Source organism: Oncorhynchus clarkii, chromosome 22 (genome assembly GCF_045791955.1).
Source record: "Oncorhynchus clarkii lewisi isolate Uvic-CL-2024 chromosome 22, UVic_Ocla_1.0, whole genome shotgun sequence".
In the NCBI taxonomy this organism is placed as follows: domain Eukaryota; kingdom Metazoa; phylum Chordata; class Actinopteri; order Salmoniformes; family Salmonidae; genus Oncorhynchus; species Oncorhynchus clarkii.
In genome coordinates, this window is record NC_092168.1 from 26442584 (window position 1) to 26460708 (window position 18125).

The following is an 18125-nucleotide window of genomic DNA, read 5'->3' on the forward strand; positions in this document are numbered from 1 at the left end:
CCTCAATTAACTGGTGCCCCCGCACATTAACTCTGTACTGGAATCCCCCCTATATATTTTTAAACTGCATTGTTAGTTAGGGGCTCGTAAGTAAGCATTTCACTGTAAGGTCTACACCTGTTGTATTCGGCGAGTGTGACAAATAAAATTATAAAATAAATCAGTCAATTGAAATAAATGCATTAGGCCCTAGTCTATGAATTTCACATAACTGGGAATACAGATATGCATCTGTTGATCACAGATAACTTTTTTTTTTAAGTAGGGGTGTGGATCAGTAATCTAGTCTAGTCTAGTCGGTGACCACCATTTGCCTAATTTAAGTGGTTCCATGTGGCTCAGTTGATAGAGCATGGTACTTGCAATGCCAGGTTTGTAGATTCGATTCCCACGGGGGACCAGTACGAATGAAAATGTGTGCACTCACTACTGTAAGTCACTCTGGATAAGAGCTTCTGCTAAATGACTATCTCCTTCGCATAGAGTTGATCAAGCTGTTGATTTTGGCTTGTGGAATGTTGTCCCACTCCTCTTCAATGGCTATGCGAAGTTGCTGGATACTAGCGAGAACTGAAACACGCTGTCGTACACAACAATCCAGAGCATCCCAAACATGCTCAAAGGGGTGACATGTCTGGTAAGTATGTAGGCCATGGAAGAACTGGGACATTTTCAGATTCCAGGAATTGTGTACAGATCCCTTGAGACATGGTGCTGTGCATCATCATGCTGAAACACGAGGTGATGGCGGTGGAAGAATGGCACAACTCAGGATCTCATCACGGTATCTCTGTGCATTCCAATTGCCATTGATAAAATGCAATTGTGTTCGTTTGCCCGTAGCTTATGCCTGCCCATACCATATCCCCATCACCACCATGGGGCACTCTGTTGACAACAGCAAACGACGCTGAACTGCAGTCAGTTCAAGATCCCGATGAAGAGCATGCAGATGAGCTTCCCTGAGACAGTTTCTGACAGTTTGTGAAGAAATTCTTCAGCTATCCCGGTGGCTGGTCTCAGACGATCCCGCAGGTGAAGAAGCCGGATGTGGTGGTCCTGGGCTGACGTGGCTACACATGGTTTGTGGTTAATTTTGTTTTGTTTTAGGCCACATCTATTATTATTATATGTGAAATTAGTTTTAATACAGTTTAGGTGTAGTTTGGACGGGCCAGCAACTGTTGTTTTGCAGTCAGAAAATACACTATCTTATTATTTTAGTATTTACAATCCATGTGCTTCTGGATCAATCAATACATTTTCTCATTTGCATTTGGTGTCCTGAGGAATCTTAGAACCTATTTTAACATAATACATGCATTCATTTAGCAATTTATTAAGGAATATTTATATAATTGAAATATCAACGGTCAGAATGACCATCATTGCCATTCTAGTACTTATGGAATTCTGGGGCTCTGAGTGTTAATCACACCTACAACCTATTAGATCATTTAACTCTGTCCTGTCTGATGTCTCCCATTGTTACATACATTATCTTAATGTGCTCTCACTCTTCTCCATGTTAAAGATCAGTGAACACGGCCTATATATTATCTAACATCTCTTAAAGCATGGTACATATAACTAATGAGCCTCTCTGTAGCAATGGTAGAGCAAATGCAGCCTAAACGCTCTTCATTTACACTCTGTGGTTTAATCCCACAGATTAACTCAAAACTAATCAAAATGTACCATGTTATACAGACCGAAAGGCAGAGAAGCAGAGAAGAGGGGGCAGAGAAGGACAGAGACACAGTTAGAGAAACAGACACACAGAGAAAGAAAGAAAAGAAAGAAAGAAGGAAAGAAAGAAAGGAGAAAGAGGGAATGAGAGAGGGAGAGAAAGAGAAAATAAATAGAGATGGGTGGTGTTTGATGCTTGCTTGGCAGCCCTGTCCTCTGGTGGAGAGTGAATATAGATAGTATTCAGAGCCCTGGTTAGGCCTGTTACACACTATAATATGACACTAAACACAACACACACTAACACTGACTGACTAACAGGCTTCGCTCACAGACACATACAGTAACCTACTAACTCAACACACAAAAGAGCTTTACTGGTATGACTGGAGGTTATTCTGACGTGTGTGTGTGTTTCACATTGGTATACTGGGAAAAATAACAATGACATTCAGTGGCACACAAAGGAACCTCACTGGTACGGCTAGAGGTTTGTCTGACATTTGTACTGTATTTGTGTGTGTATGTTTGCGAGGCCAAAAGGACAAAAGAGCAAAGACATTCCCAATTCTATTTGTTTCCACTACTTCCAAAAGCCTCAGCCCTACATCATGTGACACACTGCCAGGTGAAGTAGATTAGCAGGCGTGTTAGAGGCCAATGCCAACCCCATAGCCTTCAGGCACAACACAACAGTACCATGACACAGAACACAGCCTTATGACATTATTTTCACCCGACAGACATTCACTGTTGGCAACCTCTCTATGAATCACACACAGACACTGACAGTACACACTACTCACAGACACAGGCAAGCACACACACACACACACACACACACACACACACACACACACACACACACACACACACACACACACACACACACACATCCTTAGATCATAGGCATGCATGGATTATCGATATCAGCTTTCCTTAGAGTGGTGTTTGGCTGCATGCTAAAGCTAATCTCAGCCTACAGTATGTGAATTCCTCTGTGCCAGATTATATTAGCATTAGCCATTTCCATTTGAAAGAGCAGTGCTCTTAAAGCAGTGGCAGGGATGGGTTGGTGCCATTTGGAAGCACTGCACTGGTCATGTGATATGATTACAGATGACCTTTTACACTAGTTGGTAGACAGTGGCTGAGCAACATTGCAGACAATGGGTCTGTAAGCCACAAGCTTACAATGACACCACAATGTGGAATGTTTGCAGCACGCTAGACCGAGTCAAACATCCAAATACAAACATGGAGAGAGACATGGAGACATGGAATGAGACAGACGGCTAGACAGACAGACACTGTTTGTAGCTGTATAAATGTAAACAGTGCTTCGGTAATGCAGCTGAGATGTAGCTGGTACTGCACTACTTGCTGCATAGACCATTCATGCACATGCAGGCTCATAAATGCTTTATGCATCGACACACACACACACACACACACACACACACACACAGACACACACACACACACACACACACACACACACAAGTAGGTCAGAGAGTATGTGAATGGAGCCCAGGGCATGAGACAGAGTATACTCCTCCTAACATAACTATCACCATTTCGCTCTTTATCTATCTATCTCTCTCCCTCCCCCTCTCTCTGCAGCAGTCTCCTTCACTTGATCCATCTACCTCTATAGCCAGTCTCTAGCCTTCTGACCCTAGCTTCAATAGCCCAGAGCTAAATCTCAACCCCATTGTCAGAGCATCTAAATCATAGGCTTGCTTCCAGAGATAACCATATGTGGATTTAAATCAAGACACATTCTGACCCACATACAGAATGCTTACACATAGAACCACATTACTACACCCACACACACACACACACACAGCACAGAAACACACGCAATTACAAAGAATGGGAAATATAGTTCGCACAGGCCAAGGGGAGATTTGCAAATCCTCTGACCTATTTGGCACCTAGTCACCATGGTGACTATGACCCTGTCACTATGGTGATTATGATGGGCCCAGATGTTTGAGTTTAAAACAGCATGGTGCGCGACTCAGCTGGTTCCCTGCTTGACTCTGCGAGAAGGAGATTGGTTGGGAGATGGCTTCTGTACAGGGTTCCTGTAAGCAAGTGCTGCACTGTACAGTATAGTTATGTAGGGCTTTTTGAATCTCTCAGGCATGGTTTGTGTGAGTTTTGATTTGTTAGGTTGGAGCTTACCTGGAGGCTTGGAGCCGCGTCTCCAGCCACAGAGCTGGGGACTTCTAGCAGGGGCTCGCTGTTGTGGTTGGGGGAGGCCTGAGTGGGCCCGTAGGGGCTGTTGATGATTACAGACCGCTCTGACCGGCTACTGTCCTTACTGCTGAGCTTACGCCGCTCACGCCGACTCTGCTCCCTACACACACACACACACACACACACACACACGAGACAGTAAGAATATGGCAACGAACAAGTGGATGAGGGAGGAGAGGAAAGCCCAATCCCTCCTAATTAGTCTCTCACACTCCCCATCTCATTTACAGAACAAGTCAGAGTGAGTCAGTGAAATAGGTTAAAGGCAGTCAGCTGTGACAACCCTACTCCATGAGCTTTATCACTCATCTCTCTCGCCCCCTCTTTTTAAAACTTTTTTCCAACAACTGACATGAGGCTAGGCTTAAATTAAAAAGTAATACACAGTGGAGACAAACAGCATTCAGTTGCTCTGCGGCAGATATAGACATAAGCATCCCTCTGATGGTACAGACAGGCCTGCATCTGAACACACTCATTGGCAACTTGACCTTACAGCCGCTTTGGTGTGTGTGTGTGTGTGCGTGTGAGTGAGTGAGTGAGGAGTGTGAGAGCGGAGAGAGAGAGCGAGAGAGGAGAAAGAGAAGACAGAGAGGAAGTCAACTGAGCTCTTACCCATGTCTGTTGGATCTGTTGGAGTAGCCAGAGTGGGTGGACTCGGTGTCCATGGTAACGCTGTTCAGAACAAGCGATTGGCCAGGTGTCTGAGGAGGGTGCCTGGGTGTGATGCAGGAGGGTGATGGTGGTCTGATGCAGGAAGAGATGGGTTAACTAACTAAACAGACTGGCAGCAGACTGAAGACGTCAGGGACCTACATTGACAACAACCCTGTAGAGGTCCTTTAGTCGACACATTGACCTGTGATAGAGAGAGTGGGAGAGAGCAGAGAGAGGAGTAGAGCAGAGAGAGAGAGGAGAGAGGTCTGTCATTAATTTAAAAAAAACAGCTCAGTTCTTCTACACCTGCATTGCTTGCTGTTTGGGGTTTTAGGCTGGGTTTCTGTACAGCACTTTGAGATATCAGCTGATGTACGAAGGGCTATATAAATCAATTTGATTTGATTCTGTGCTTGCTATCAGAGGCCTATTCACAAAATTGACCACAGGTAAAGCTTAAAGGAAGGCAAATGTAGGAGTTAAGTGCCAGCCTGTATCTGTTGAAACAGAGACTAGCGTGTTACAGTGATAGACAGCCTGGGAGACAGAATATTAAGAGAAGTATTCTCCATTTCATTGTTATTAAAGCTATAATAGGTGATGTGAGGAGTACGGTAAAGGATTACAGACAGGATGATGTGTAACCCAATCCCATCATCATTGGGGATGGTATTTAACAACACAGTGGCCCCCATCATTCTTAAATGGAAGAAGTTTGGAACCGCCAATGCTCTTTCTAGAGCTGGCCGCCCGGCCACACTGAGCAATCAGGGGAGAAGGACCTTGTTCAGGGAGGTGACCAGGAACCTGATGGTCACTATGACTGAGTGGAGATGGGAGAACCTTCCAGAAGGACAACCATCTCTGCCGCACTCCACCAATCAGGCCTTTATTGTAGAGTGGCCAGACGGAAGCTACTCCTCAGTAAAAGGCACATGACAGCCTGCTTGGAGTTCAAAAGTTTGGAGTCACTTCGAAATGTACTTGTTTTTTAAAGAAAAGCACATTGTCTGTCCATTAAAATATCAAATGGATCAGAAATGCAGTGTAGACATTGTTAATGTTGTAAATGACTATTGTAGTTAGAAATGGCAGATTTTTTCATGGAATATCTACATGGCATACAGGCATACAGAGGTCCATTATCAGCAACCATCACTCCTTTGTTCCAATGGCACGTTGTGTTAGTTAATCCAAGTTTATCATTTTAAAACACTATTTGATCATTAGAAAACCCTTTTGCAATTATTTTAGCACAGCTGAAAACTGTTGTTCTGCTTAAAGAAGCAATAAAACTGGCCTTCTTTAAACTAGTTGAGTATCTGGAGCATCAGCATCTGTGGGTTCGATTACAGGCTCAAAATGGCCAGAAACAAAGAACTTTCTTCTGAAACTCATCAGTCTATTCTTGTTCTGAGAAATGAAGGCTATTACATGCGAGAAGTTGCCAAGAAACTGAAGATCTCACACAACGCTGTGTACTACTCATTCAAAAATAAGGACATTTCTAAGTGACCCCAAACTTTTGAACGGTAGTGTATATATAAACAAACACACAGACAGCGCATGAGAACATGGTTGTGGGCAGGATATAGAAGAGTCAACAGGCTCAGCATACTGCAGACATACTGTAACTGTCTATGTGTATGTGTTTGAGTGTGAGTCACTGAGCACGTCTTGCCCCTTCTTTCTCACTCCTCAAAACTGGAGGCAGCAGCCACTTACTATAACCCTCCAACCCCCTTCCCCCAGCTCTGGCGTGATTCATGCTCCAGACAGGGGTCGTTAGTCTTTACACCCCGTCACGTGGGACTCTTCTTCTCTACTGGAACTATCTGTCCCCATGCAGCTGCCCCGACAACTCCGTGCCAATCATCTCCACTCGTCTCAGAATTATGGAAATATCACTATGCTTATAAATTATCTCCCTGACCAATGGTACACATTATGACCCAAATAGCACACTCAGCAAATTAGCATGCAAACCCACAGTGTTTATGGTGATTCCTCTGTGTGTGGATATCTGTTCTCGGTTCCTTGAGTAACACAGTGCATCTGATATCATGACAACTGTATGGGATGCAATGCGAAGCCCACTGTCCAGCTCAATAAATAATTTGAAGAATGAAGTGTTACCCATGTTTTTAGCATGTGGCTAGCTGAGGAATGTAAGGACTCCAGATATATGATACAGTGAATGCAGCTGAAAGCATCTGCAGTAGCTGTCTGTAAGCTAAGAATAATGAGGGCTTCTACTTTCTAAATAAAAACACAAGCACACCAGAAATTCTCTGGGAAATGCATGAATGAGTCAAAAAGGTGAGGGACGACTCACACATAAACACCCCCTCTGGGGCTAACTTTAATCCAGTATCAAATTCTAACCCCGGTGTGAAGGAGAGAGAGCACCCAGAATGGAAGTGTCTACTGTTACCTTGGTAACAATGGAAGCATAAGGCTCCCTGTGGTTGCAATAATCATTGTATGCAATTGACATTACATGCAGCATTCAATCCTGTCATACACCACATCATGGTTTCATAAATGATTTGTTTATCCAAACGTTTGGTAATTGTAACAGACATAATGCTGGCTGTACAATTTAGCTAGCTAGCAAGCTAATCAAGCTAGCGATTCATGTTGGACATTTCCAGTTGAAATCAGAGTATGTGAGTGGAGCGTGCCCAATTTGACTGGAGCGCGGAGCGAGTTTCCCAAAGGCTGGAACGTCTGCCTTCTCGTGCACTCCAAATCAAGGTGACTTACAAAGATGATGAGGAGCAAGAGAAGGAGTGCAGTGATGTCGTGTGGAGTCTGAAAAGACATGTATCCCGAAAGCATGATGGTGTACTACGTGCACATGCAGAAAGGAACAAGGTTGGTAGCTAAATAAGTGTCATTGTAGCAAAGTATTTTTAAACAAAAAAATCTGATCTATTAAAATGTGTTAAGTTTCGTTATATTATTTATACAATAGGCTATCATTGATTTTGGCCCAATAGGCCTGACATATTACCTATTTCAAGGAGATATCCGTTTTGATAGGGTTATTGTGCCTAATAACCTTTAGTCCTACCTATATAAAAAAAACAACTCTGCATCCCTGCCCAGCCTGGCAAAAGTGGCCCGGAGGATGTTTAGCATCCCCAGAAGTGCTGCAAGCTCGGAGAGGGAACTGAATTCTCCGCTGCTGGCCTGCTCTCCAGGCACCATCGCATGAGTCTGAAGCCACAGACTCCAAACTCTAAAAGTGAATTCAAAAAGGCACTGTAGACTGAGTCTAATAAGGCATTTTTTGTTTCATTTTTATTTAATTCTAAGTAAGTCACAGCCTACAGTTGAAGTCAGAAGTTTACATACACTTAGGTTGGAGTCATTAAAACTCATTTTCAACCACTCCACAAATTTCTTGTTAACAAATTATAGTTTTGGCAAGTCGGTTAGGACATCTACTTTGAGCATGACACAAGTAATTTGTGTCAAGGTATTGGAGTGGCCATCACAAAGCCCTGACCTCAATCCTATAGCAAATTTGTGGGCAGAACTGAAAAAGCATGTGCGAGCAAGAAGGCCTACAAACCTGACTCAGTTACACCAGCTCTGTCAGGAGGAATGGGCCAAAATTCACCCAACTTATTGTGGGAAGCTTGTGGAAGGCTATCCGAAACGTTTGACCCAAATAAAACAATTTAAAGGCAATGCTGCCAAATACTAATTGAGTGTATGTAAACTTCTGACCCACTGGGAATGTGATGAAAGCTGACATAAATCACTCTCTCTACTATTATTCTGACATTTCACATTCTTAAAATAAAGTGATGATCCTAACTGACCTAAAACAGGGAATTTTTACTCTGATTAAATGTCAGGAATTGTGAAAAACTGAGTTTAAATGTATTTGGCTAAGGTGTATGTCAACTTCCGACTTCAAATGTATATGCGCAACTTATATATATATACTTGATTTATGTATTAAATATATATGGTCGACTAAATATAGTTGCAGTTAAAATCTATAGTTGTGCACGCGTCAGTTTTGTTGCCAAACAACCAGTCCGTCTTTTCTGCTCACTGATTGGACATTGCATACAGGCAGTTGCTTGAAATAGGGTTGAATTCCATCTTGTGCGATGACATGCAACTAGGTTGCAGGCAAGTTTTGGGGGGTGACACGGAGCAACATAGATTGCATCCAGATTGCCTCTCTGACAACGTCACACGAAGCAAAGAGAGAAAGAGCAGAGGAAGGCACATTGAGTGTAATGAATTATAGGCTTAAGAGTGCCTTCTCATATTCATCATTCTCACATCATCCCCTTTCTCTCTCTCACACACACACCACAAATATGAGGCTTTAACCCCTGGAGTGCTGATGTCCCCACGTGTGTGTGTGCAGTGGTATGTGCGGCAGCCCTCTCCCTCGGAGCAGTCATCCGAGTTGTAAACATAGAGACATAGCCAACCAGGTCATGTGGAAAATCACAGCCTATGGGCAAGACAAACTATCAGTTACAAACCAACACATTAAACACTGAACATGAATACAGCCTACTGAAATAACAATGTGTGTGACAACTGCCGGGGGGAGGACTGGTCTAACTGGAGGTGTCATAAAACAAATTCACCCCACTACCCAACATAAAACACATTTTTTTTACCCCTTATACGGTTATAAAAAACAAACAAAAAAAAAAACAGGCAAACCCTTCCCCTCATAGAATAAAAAAAGATAACCACCACAAATAACAATAACTGTAGCAACCTTGTCTGTATAAATGTGGATGTTGACTTGACCACTTCAGCATGGTTTTGTGGCACACAGGGCATGGTTTTGTGCCACAAAGGGCTACGGGCCAGGAGGTTGAGGGTTCGCCGACCACAACAGACTAGCTCACTCACAAATCAGAGCCAGTTGCAGACAATGATCACCTAGGGAAATCACATTTTGATGTCATATTTATAATTATATAAAATACATGCCATTATTTCCCCCTAACAGGTTTATGTGCCAATGCACCACACACAACCAATAAGCAATGCATTACCGCATAACGATTATCCACTTCAAGCACTTTCATCATGGTTTGAGTTTTCAACATCACAATCAAATAGAGTATGTCAATCTCGACAAACAGAAAATACATCCACTCCCTACTCAGTATCAAAGGCTTGGCAATCTCCCGAAGGTCATTAACCTTTTTGGTGTTTTGTAACAGATGTCTCTTTCCATTCATCGAATGGCCGATTTTGACATTTTGTTGTGTTAGGGACGGAATTCAAAATCGATTTTCTTCTCAACCATCTACACACAATACCCCATAATTAAAGTCAAAACATGTTTTTAGAAATGTTTGAAAATGAATTGAAAATGAAATACAGATATCTAATTTACATAAGTATTCACACCCCTGACTCAATACTTTATACTTTGTAGAAGCACCTTTGGCAGCGATTACAGCCGTCTTTCTGGGCAAGTCTAAGAGCATTCCACACCTGGATTATGCAACATTTTCCCATTATTCTTTTCCAAATTATTTAAGCTCGGTCAAAGTGGTTGTTGATCATTCCTAGACAACAATTTTAAGGTCTTGCCATAGATTTTCAAGAAGATTCAAGTCAAAACTGTAACTCGGCCACTCAGGAACATTCACAGTCTTCTTGGTAAGAAACTACAGTGTAGATTTGGCCTTGTGTTTTAGCTTATTGTCCTGCTGAAAGGTGAATTCATCTCCCAGTGTCTGGTGGAAAGCCGATTGAAACAGGTTTTGAGCGTTCAGCAGCCAACAAGTGCTCAGCATGTGGGAACTCCTTCAAGACTGTTGGAAAAGCCTTCCAGGTGAAGCTGGTTCAGGGAATGTCAAGTGTGTGCAAAGCTGTCATCAAGGCAAACTTTGAAGAATTTCTTTAACACTTTTTTGGTTATTACATGATTCCATAGTTTTGATGTCTTCACTATTAATCTAGAAAATAGTAAAAATAAAGAAAAACCCTGGAATGAGTAGGTGTGTCCAAACTTTTGACTGGTACTGTATACTAAATAATATATGTGTGTGAAATTCGCTTTGATTTAGAATGGACCATTATCATGGGAAAAATACATATCATCTATGCACTTAAATAGTGAATGGAGGACAGGTTTCCCGTGGTTCATTTTCATGCCAGCCAAGTAAGCTATACTCCAGTTTTAAAGATAAACAATGCGATTAATATTAGGAAAGTTGAGAAATAAATATAGTAGGCTTTGCCTCCTCTTTTTAGTAGAGACCATCACTGTTTTTTCACCTATTGCATAGCCTATAGAAATATTGCGCAACATGAGCCCTCATGAAGTGTTTGATTCGATTTTCGATTACATTTGCATTGATGTCAAAGTGATTAGAGGGACAATAGCGTGCCGAGTACCAGGTAGGTAGCAAGTTGTGTAGGCAACTAATGACCAACAGCAGCATCAGAGCTTGGAGAAGCTTAATTATACGTGGAATTTGACTGCCTTCATGACTCGTGACCGCCGGAGTGGCGGTAATACGGTCACGCAACAGCCCTAATAGTGACTGGTTGTGTTTATGTTTATAAGGTAATACATTTAAACTGTATTGATGTGTTACGTAAAGGAGTCAGAATGCACGTGAAGTTTTCCTGAATAATTGGGCCTGCTGGGAGCATAGGCCTATATGGTTACACTATATAGGACACCTTGGGAGAATGATGATCGGCAACAGATCGGCACAAAAGTACCAGAAGTAAAAATACTGCCAAACTGTCCTGTGTCTTTCTAGACCTTATTATCTGTCGAGAGTAGACCCACAACTGAAATAGAATGAAACATTCAAATAACGGGGCTTTTGCGCCAGTATTCAAATGACATTTCACTGCCGTTTACAGCCTAGAGTAGAATTGTACTCTATTATGATCACTAGAAAACAAATGAACTGTATAACTTATTTGAATATTTTTTTTAAGGGAGACAAATCCAGCAAAAAAAATCTAAATATCATAATAAAACAATAAAAAAGTTGTACTCCTTGTAATAATACTAAGCAACCTTTGTACAACACCTAGCGACCTCACCTAGCGACCTCACCTAGCGACCTCACCTAGCGACCTCACCTAGCGACCTCACCTAGAGATTTTAGCCTTTTGCTATTGTAGTGAACGGTGGGGCAGTGAATACAACTCGTTTCGCTGGTGTGAAAGACAAATACCCTACGCATTGTTGCAATAGAGTTAACTCACTGTAACATCTCTCATATAGCGAGGCTTGCTACACCGCCCTCTCCGTACATGAAGGCATGTCCCTGTCCTTCATCTCCCTAACACATCAGAGCTGTGCCCTCCAATGGCTGAATGTCCCCTATCCCACTTCTGACACCAATGTAGCAAATGGCAGGACAAGGAAGTGAAACTGGGTCACTGGCGTGAAAGGCAAACACACTATGCATTGTGCAAATAGGGTTAACACACTTGGTAGGAATAGTATCATTACATTTTGGTCATCTAGCAGACGCACTTATCCAGAGCGACTTACAGGAACAATATTAGGGTTAACTGCCTTGCTCAAGGGCAAATCTATAGATTTGTCACCGAGTCGGCTCATGGATTCGAACCAGCGACTTTAGGTTACTGGGCCAACACCCTTAACTGCTAGGCTATCTGCCGCCCTCATCCTGGCTCATATAGCGAGGATTATGATATTATAATGGTTTTGGAATTACAGTCACCAGGATTTGAGTCCCAGTCAGAGTACCTCCCTAATCTACTATATTGGTGTCAGGTGTTGGAGAGCGCCATTGAAAACATGTGCCAGCCAAGTTTTAGTCACAGTACATTTGTGTTAGGCTAGTGGTGTTTCAGTAAGGTTTCTGTACTGCACATGTGATGGCAGAGCATGCAAAACAAATGTGCACCCAAGTGAAACAAATCATCATAATATCATTCTGCCAGGTAGGCCTACTTTGCAGTCAACATTTAATTGGGAAGGTTTATGAGGAAAAACTTTGAAAATGACTGTTGTTTCAGCATGCATCAAGGATTTTTAGAGCCGATAGGCTTTATAATGTATATAAGAAGTGTTTACTTCAGGTTGATTACTAGCATATATTGAGTTGCTATGTCCCATAAATTAAATCCAAATCAACTTAAAGTACCTACAAAATGAGTTGTGCAGAAGAAGGAAGGCTACAGATACATTTTCCCTTGTTCTGTTTGCGATTCACAAATTATTATTTTGATTCCCATGATTCACCGCGATTTAACTGAACCCCATCTACTACAATGGTGAAGCATACCATTCAATTTGTCAAAAACATTTAAAAAATAATAATAACTAGATTTTGGAACATTGCTGCGGGGACTTGCTTCGATTCAGCAACAAGAGCATTAGTGAGGTCGATCACTGATGTTGGGCGATTAGGCCTGGCTCACAGTCGGCGTTCCAATTCATCCCAAAGGTGTTTGATGGGGTTGAGGTCAGGGCTTTATCCAGGCCAGTCAAGTTCTTCCTCACCAATCTCGACAAACCATTTCTGTATGGACCTCTTTGTGCATGGGGGCATTGTCAGGCTGAAACAAGAAAGGACCTTCCCCAAACTGTTGATTCTGTGCTTCTAACTTTGAGGCGTCTAGAATGTCATTGAGCTGTCCCGGAACTAAGGGGCCTAGCCCAAACCATGAAAAACAGCCCCAGACCATTATTCCTCCTCCACCAAACTTTACAGTTGCTACTATACATTGGGTCAGGTAGCGTTCTCCTGGCATCCGCCAAACCTAGATTCGTCCGAAGGACGTGATTCATCACTCCAGAGAACGTGCTTCCACTGCTCCAGAGTCCAATGGCGGAAAGCTTTACACCACTCCAGCCGACGCTTTGCATTGCGCATGATAATCTTAAGTTTTTGTGCGGCTGCTCGGCCATGGAAACCCATTTCATGAAGCTCCCGACGAACAGTGATTGTGCTGACGTTGCTTCCAGAGGCAGTTTGGAACTCGGTACTGAGTGTTGCATCTGAGGGCAGAAGATTTGTACGTGCTATGCGCTTAAGCACTCAGTGGTCCAGTTCTGTGAGCTTGTGTGGCCTACCACTTCACGGCTGAGCCGTTGTGGAAACGTCTAGGAGTAACTTCATAGTAACAGCACTTACAGTTGACCAGGGCAGCTCTATCAGGGCAGAAATTTGACGAACTGACTTGTTGAAAAGGTAGCATCCTATGGTGGTGCAACATTGAAAGTCACTGAGCTTCAGGGCTCCTGAGTGGCACAGCAGTCTAAGGCACTGCATCTCAGTCCTAGAGACGTCACTACAAACCCTGATTCGATTCCAGGCTGTATCACAACCGGCCGTGATTGGGAGTCCCATAGGGCGGCGGACAATTGGCCCAGCGCATTCTGGTTTAGGGTTTGGCCGGGGTAGGCCTCTAGCTCCACAATGAAATAGGGTGCAGGCCAGGCAGCAGGCTGTTAGCCAGCCTGCCAGCATAGTGGAGTCTGCCACTAGCACAGTCAGTGTAGTCAGCTCAGCTATCACCATTGAGACCGTGTCTGTGCCTCGACCTAGGTTGGGCAAAACTAAACATGGCGGTGTTCGCCTTAGCAATCTCACTAGGATAAAGACCATCTCCATTCCTGTCATTATTGAAAGAGATCATGATACCTCACATCTCAAAATAGGGCTACTTAATGTTAGATCCCTTACTTCAAAGGCAATTATAGTCAATGAACTAATCACTGATCATAATCTTGATGTGATTGGCCTGACTGAAACATGGCTTAAGCCTGATGAATTTACTGTGTTAAATGAGGCCTCACCTCCTGGCTACACTAGTGACCATATCCCCCGTGCATCCCGCAAAGGCGGAGGTGTTGCTAACATTTACAATAGCAAATTTCAATTTACAAAAAAAAAAAAGACGTTTTCGTCTTTTGAGCTTCTAGTCATGAAATCTATGCAGCCTACTCAATCACTTTTTATAGCTACTGTTTACAGGCCTCCTGGGCCATATACAGTGTTCCTCACTGAGTTCCCTGAATTCCTATCGGACCTTGTAGTCATAGCGGATAATATTCTAATCTTTGGTGACTTTAATATTCACATGGAAAAGTCCACAGACCCACTCCAAAAGGCTTTCGGAGCCATCATCGACTCAGTGGGTTTTGTCCAACATGTCTCTGGACCCACTCACTGTCACAGTCATACGCTGGACCTAGTTTTGTCCCATGGAATAAATGTTGTGGATCTTAATGTTTTTCCTCATAATCCTGGACTATCGGACCACCATTTTATTACGTTTGCAATTGCAACAAATAATCTGCTCAGACCCCAACCAAGGATCATCAAAAGTCGTGCTATAAATTCACAGACAACACAAAGATTTCTTGATGTCCTTCCAGATTCCCTCTGTCTACCCAAGGACGCCAGAGGACAAAAATCAGTTAACCACCTAACTGAGGAACTCAATTGAACCTTGCGCAATACCCTAGATGCAGTTGCACCCCTAAAAACTAAAAACATTTGTCATAAGAAACTAGCTCCCTGGTACACAGAAAATACCCGAGCTCTGAAGCAAGCTTCCAGAAAATTGGAACGGAAATGGCGCCACACCAAACTGGAAGTCTTCCGACTAGCTTGGAAAGACAGTACTGTGCAGTACCGAAGAGCCCTTACTGCTGCTCGATCATCCTATTTTTCTAACTTAATTGAGGAAAATAAGAACAATCCGAAATTCCTTTTTGATACTGTCGCAAAGCTAACTAAAAAGCAGCATTCCCCAAGAGAGGATGACTTTCACTTTAGCAGTGATAAATTCATGAACTTCTTTGAGGAAAAGATTATGATTATTAGAAAGCAAATTACGGACTCTTCCTTAAATCTGCGTATTCCTTCAAAGCTCAGTTGTCCTGAGTCTGCACAACTCTGCCAGGACCTAGGATCAAGAGAGACACTCAAGTGTTTTAGTACTATATCTCTTGACACAATGATGAAAATAATCATGGCCTCTAAACCTTCAAGCTGCATACTGGACCCTATTCCAACTAAACTACTGAAAGAGCTGCTTCCTGTGCTTGGCCCTCCTATGTTGAACATAATAAACGGCTCTCTATCCACCGGATGTGTACCAAACTCACTAAAAGTGGCAGTAATAAAGCCTCTCTTGAAAAAGCCAAACCTTGACCCAGAAAATATAAAAAACTATCGGCCTATATCGAATCTTCCATTCCTCTCAAAAATTTTAGAAAAGGCTGTTGCGCAACAACTCACTGCCTTCCTGAAGACAAACAATGTATACGAAATGCTTCAGTCTGGTTTTAGACCCCATCATAGCAATGAGACGGCACTTGTGGATGTGGTAAATTACATTTTAATGGCATCGGACCGAGGCTCTGCATCTGTCCTCGTGCTCCTAGACCTTAGTGCTGCTTTTGATACCATCGATCACCACATTCTTTTGGAGAGATTGGAAACCCAAATTGGTCTACACGGACAAGTTCTGGCCTGGTTTAGATCTTATCTGTCGGAAAGATATCAGTTTGTCTCTGTGAATAGTTTGTCCTCTGACAAATCAACTGTAAATTTCGGTGTTCCTCAAGGTTCCGTTTTAGGACCACTATTGTTTTCACTATATATTTTACCTCTTGGGGATGTTATTCGAAAACATAATGTTAACTTTCACTGCTATGCGGATGACACACAGCTGTACATTTCAATTAAACATGGTGAAGCCCCAAAATTGCCCTTGCTAGAAGAATGTGTTTCAGACATAAGGAAGTGGATGGCTGCAAACTTTCTACTTTTAAACTCGGACAAAACAGAGATGCTTGTTCTAGGTCCCAAGAAACAAAGAGATCTTCTGTTGAATCTGACAATTAATCTTAATGGTTGTACAGTCGTCTCAAATAAAACTGTGAAGGACCTCTGCGTTACTCTGGACCCTGATCTCTCTTTTGAAGAACATATCAAGACCATTTCAAGGACAGCTTTTTTCCATCTACGTAACATTGCAAAAATCAGAAACTTTCTGTCCAAAAATGATGCAGAAAAATTAATCCATGCTTTTGTCACTTCTAGGTTAGACTACTGCAATGCTTAACTTTCCGGCTACCCGGATAAAGCACTAAATAAACTTCAGTTAGTGCTAAATACGGCTGCTAGAATCCTGACTAGAACCAAAAAATTTGATCATATTACTCCAGTGCTAGCCTCTCTACACTGGCTTCCTGTCAAAGCAAGGGCTGATTTCAAGGTTTTACTGCTAACCTACAAAGCATTACATGGGCTTGCTCCTACCTATCTCTCTGATTTGGTCCTGCCCTACACGTACGCTACGGTCACAAGACGCAGGCCTCCTAATTTTCCCTAGAATTTCTAAGCAAACAGCTGGAGGCAGGGCTTTCTCCTATAGAGCTCCATTTTTATGGAACGGTCTGCCTACCCATGTCAGAGACGCAAACTCGGTCTCAACCTTTAAGTCTCTACTGAAGACTCATCTCTTCAGTGGGTCATATGATTGAGTGTAGTCTGGCCCAGGAGTGGGAGGGTGAACGGAAAGGCTCTGGAGCAACGAACCGCCCTTGCTGTCTCTGCCTGGCCGGTTCCCCTCTTTCCACTGGGATTCTCTGCCTCTAACCCTATTACAGGGGCTGAGTCACTGGCTTACTGGGGCTCTCTCATGCCGTCCCTGGAGGGGGTGCGTCACCTGAGTGGGTTGAGTCACTGATGTGGTCATCCTGTCTGGGTTGGCGCCCCCCCCCCTTGGGTTGTGCCGTGGCGGAGGTCTTTGTGGGCTATACTCAGCCTTGTCTCAGGATGGTAAGTTGGTGGTTGAAGATATCCCTCTAGTGGTGTGGGGGCTGTGCTTTGGCAAAGTGGGTGGGGTTATATCCTTCCTGTTTGGCCCTGTCCGGGGGTGTCCTCGGAGTGGGCCACAGTGTCTCCTGACCCCTCCTGTCTCAGCCTCCAGTAGTAGTTGATGTGTCGGGGGGCTAGGGTCAGTTTGTTATATCTGGAGTACTTCTCCTGTCCTATTCGGTGTCCTGTGTGAATCTAGGTGTGCGTTCTCTAATTCTCTCCTTCTCTCTTTCTCTCTCTCGGAGGACCTGAGCCCTAGGACCATGCCCAGGACTACCTGACATGATGACTCCTTGCTGTCCCCAGTCCACCTGGCTGTGCTGCTGCTCCAGTTTCAACTGTTCTGCCTTAATATTATTCGACCATGCTGGTCATTTATGAACATTTGAACATCTTGGCCATGTTCTGTTATCTCCACCCGGCACAGCCAGAAGAGGACTGGCCATCCCACATATGCTCTCTCTAATTCTCTCTTTCTTTCTCTCTCTCGGAGGACCTGAGCCCTAGGACCATGCCCCAGGAATACCTGACATGATGACTCCTTGCTGTCCCCAGTCCACCTGACTGTGCTGCTGCTCTAGTTTCAACTGTTCTGCCTTATTATTATTCGACCATGCTGGTCATTTATGAACATTTGAACATCTTGACCATGTTTTGTTATAATCTCCACCC

General features: G+C 43.3%; 1 protein-coding gene across 2 annotated transcripts in view; it reads right to left on the bottom strand.

Moving 5' to 3' along the window:
- LOC139380651 (vang-like protein 1) overlaps positions 1-18125 on the bottom strand; it is a 61180-nt gene that overhangs the window by 33591 nt on the left and 9464 nt on the right. For both annotated transcript variants that reach the window (XM_071123546.1, XM_071123547.1), the window contains exons 2-3: positions 4573-4816; positions 3883-4057 (exon numbers count right to left, since the gene is read on the bottom strand). In XM_071123546.1, coding sequence (XP_070979647.1) covers positions 3883-4057; positions 4573-4625 — 228 coding nt within the window. In that variant the 5' untranslated portion in view covers positions 4626-4816. The remainder of the gene's footprint in view (positions 1-3882; positions 4058-4572; positions 4817-18125) is intronic.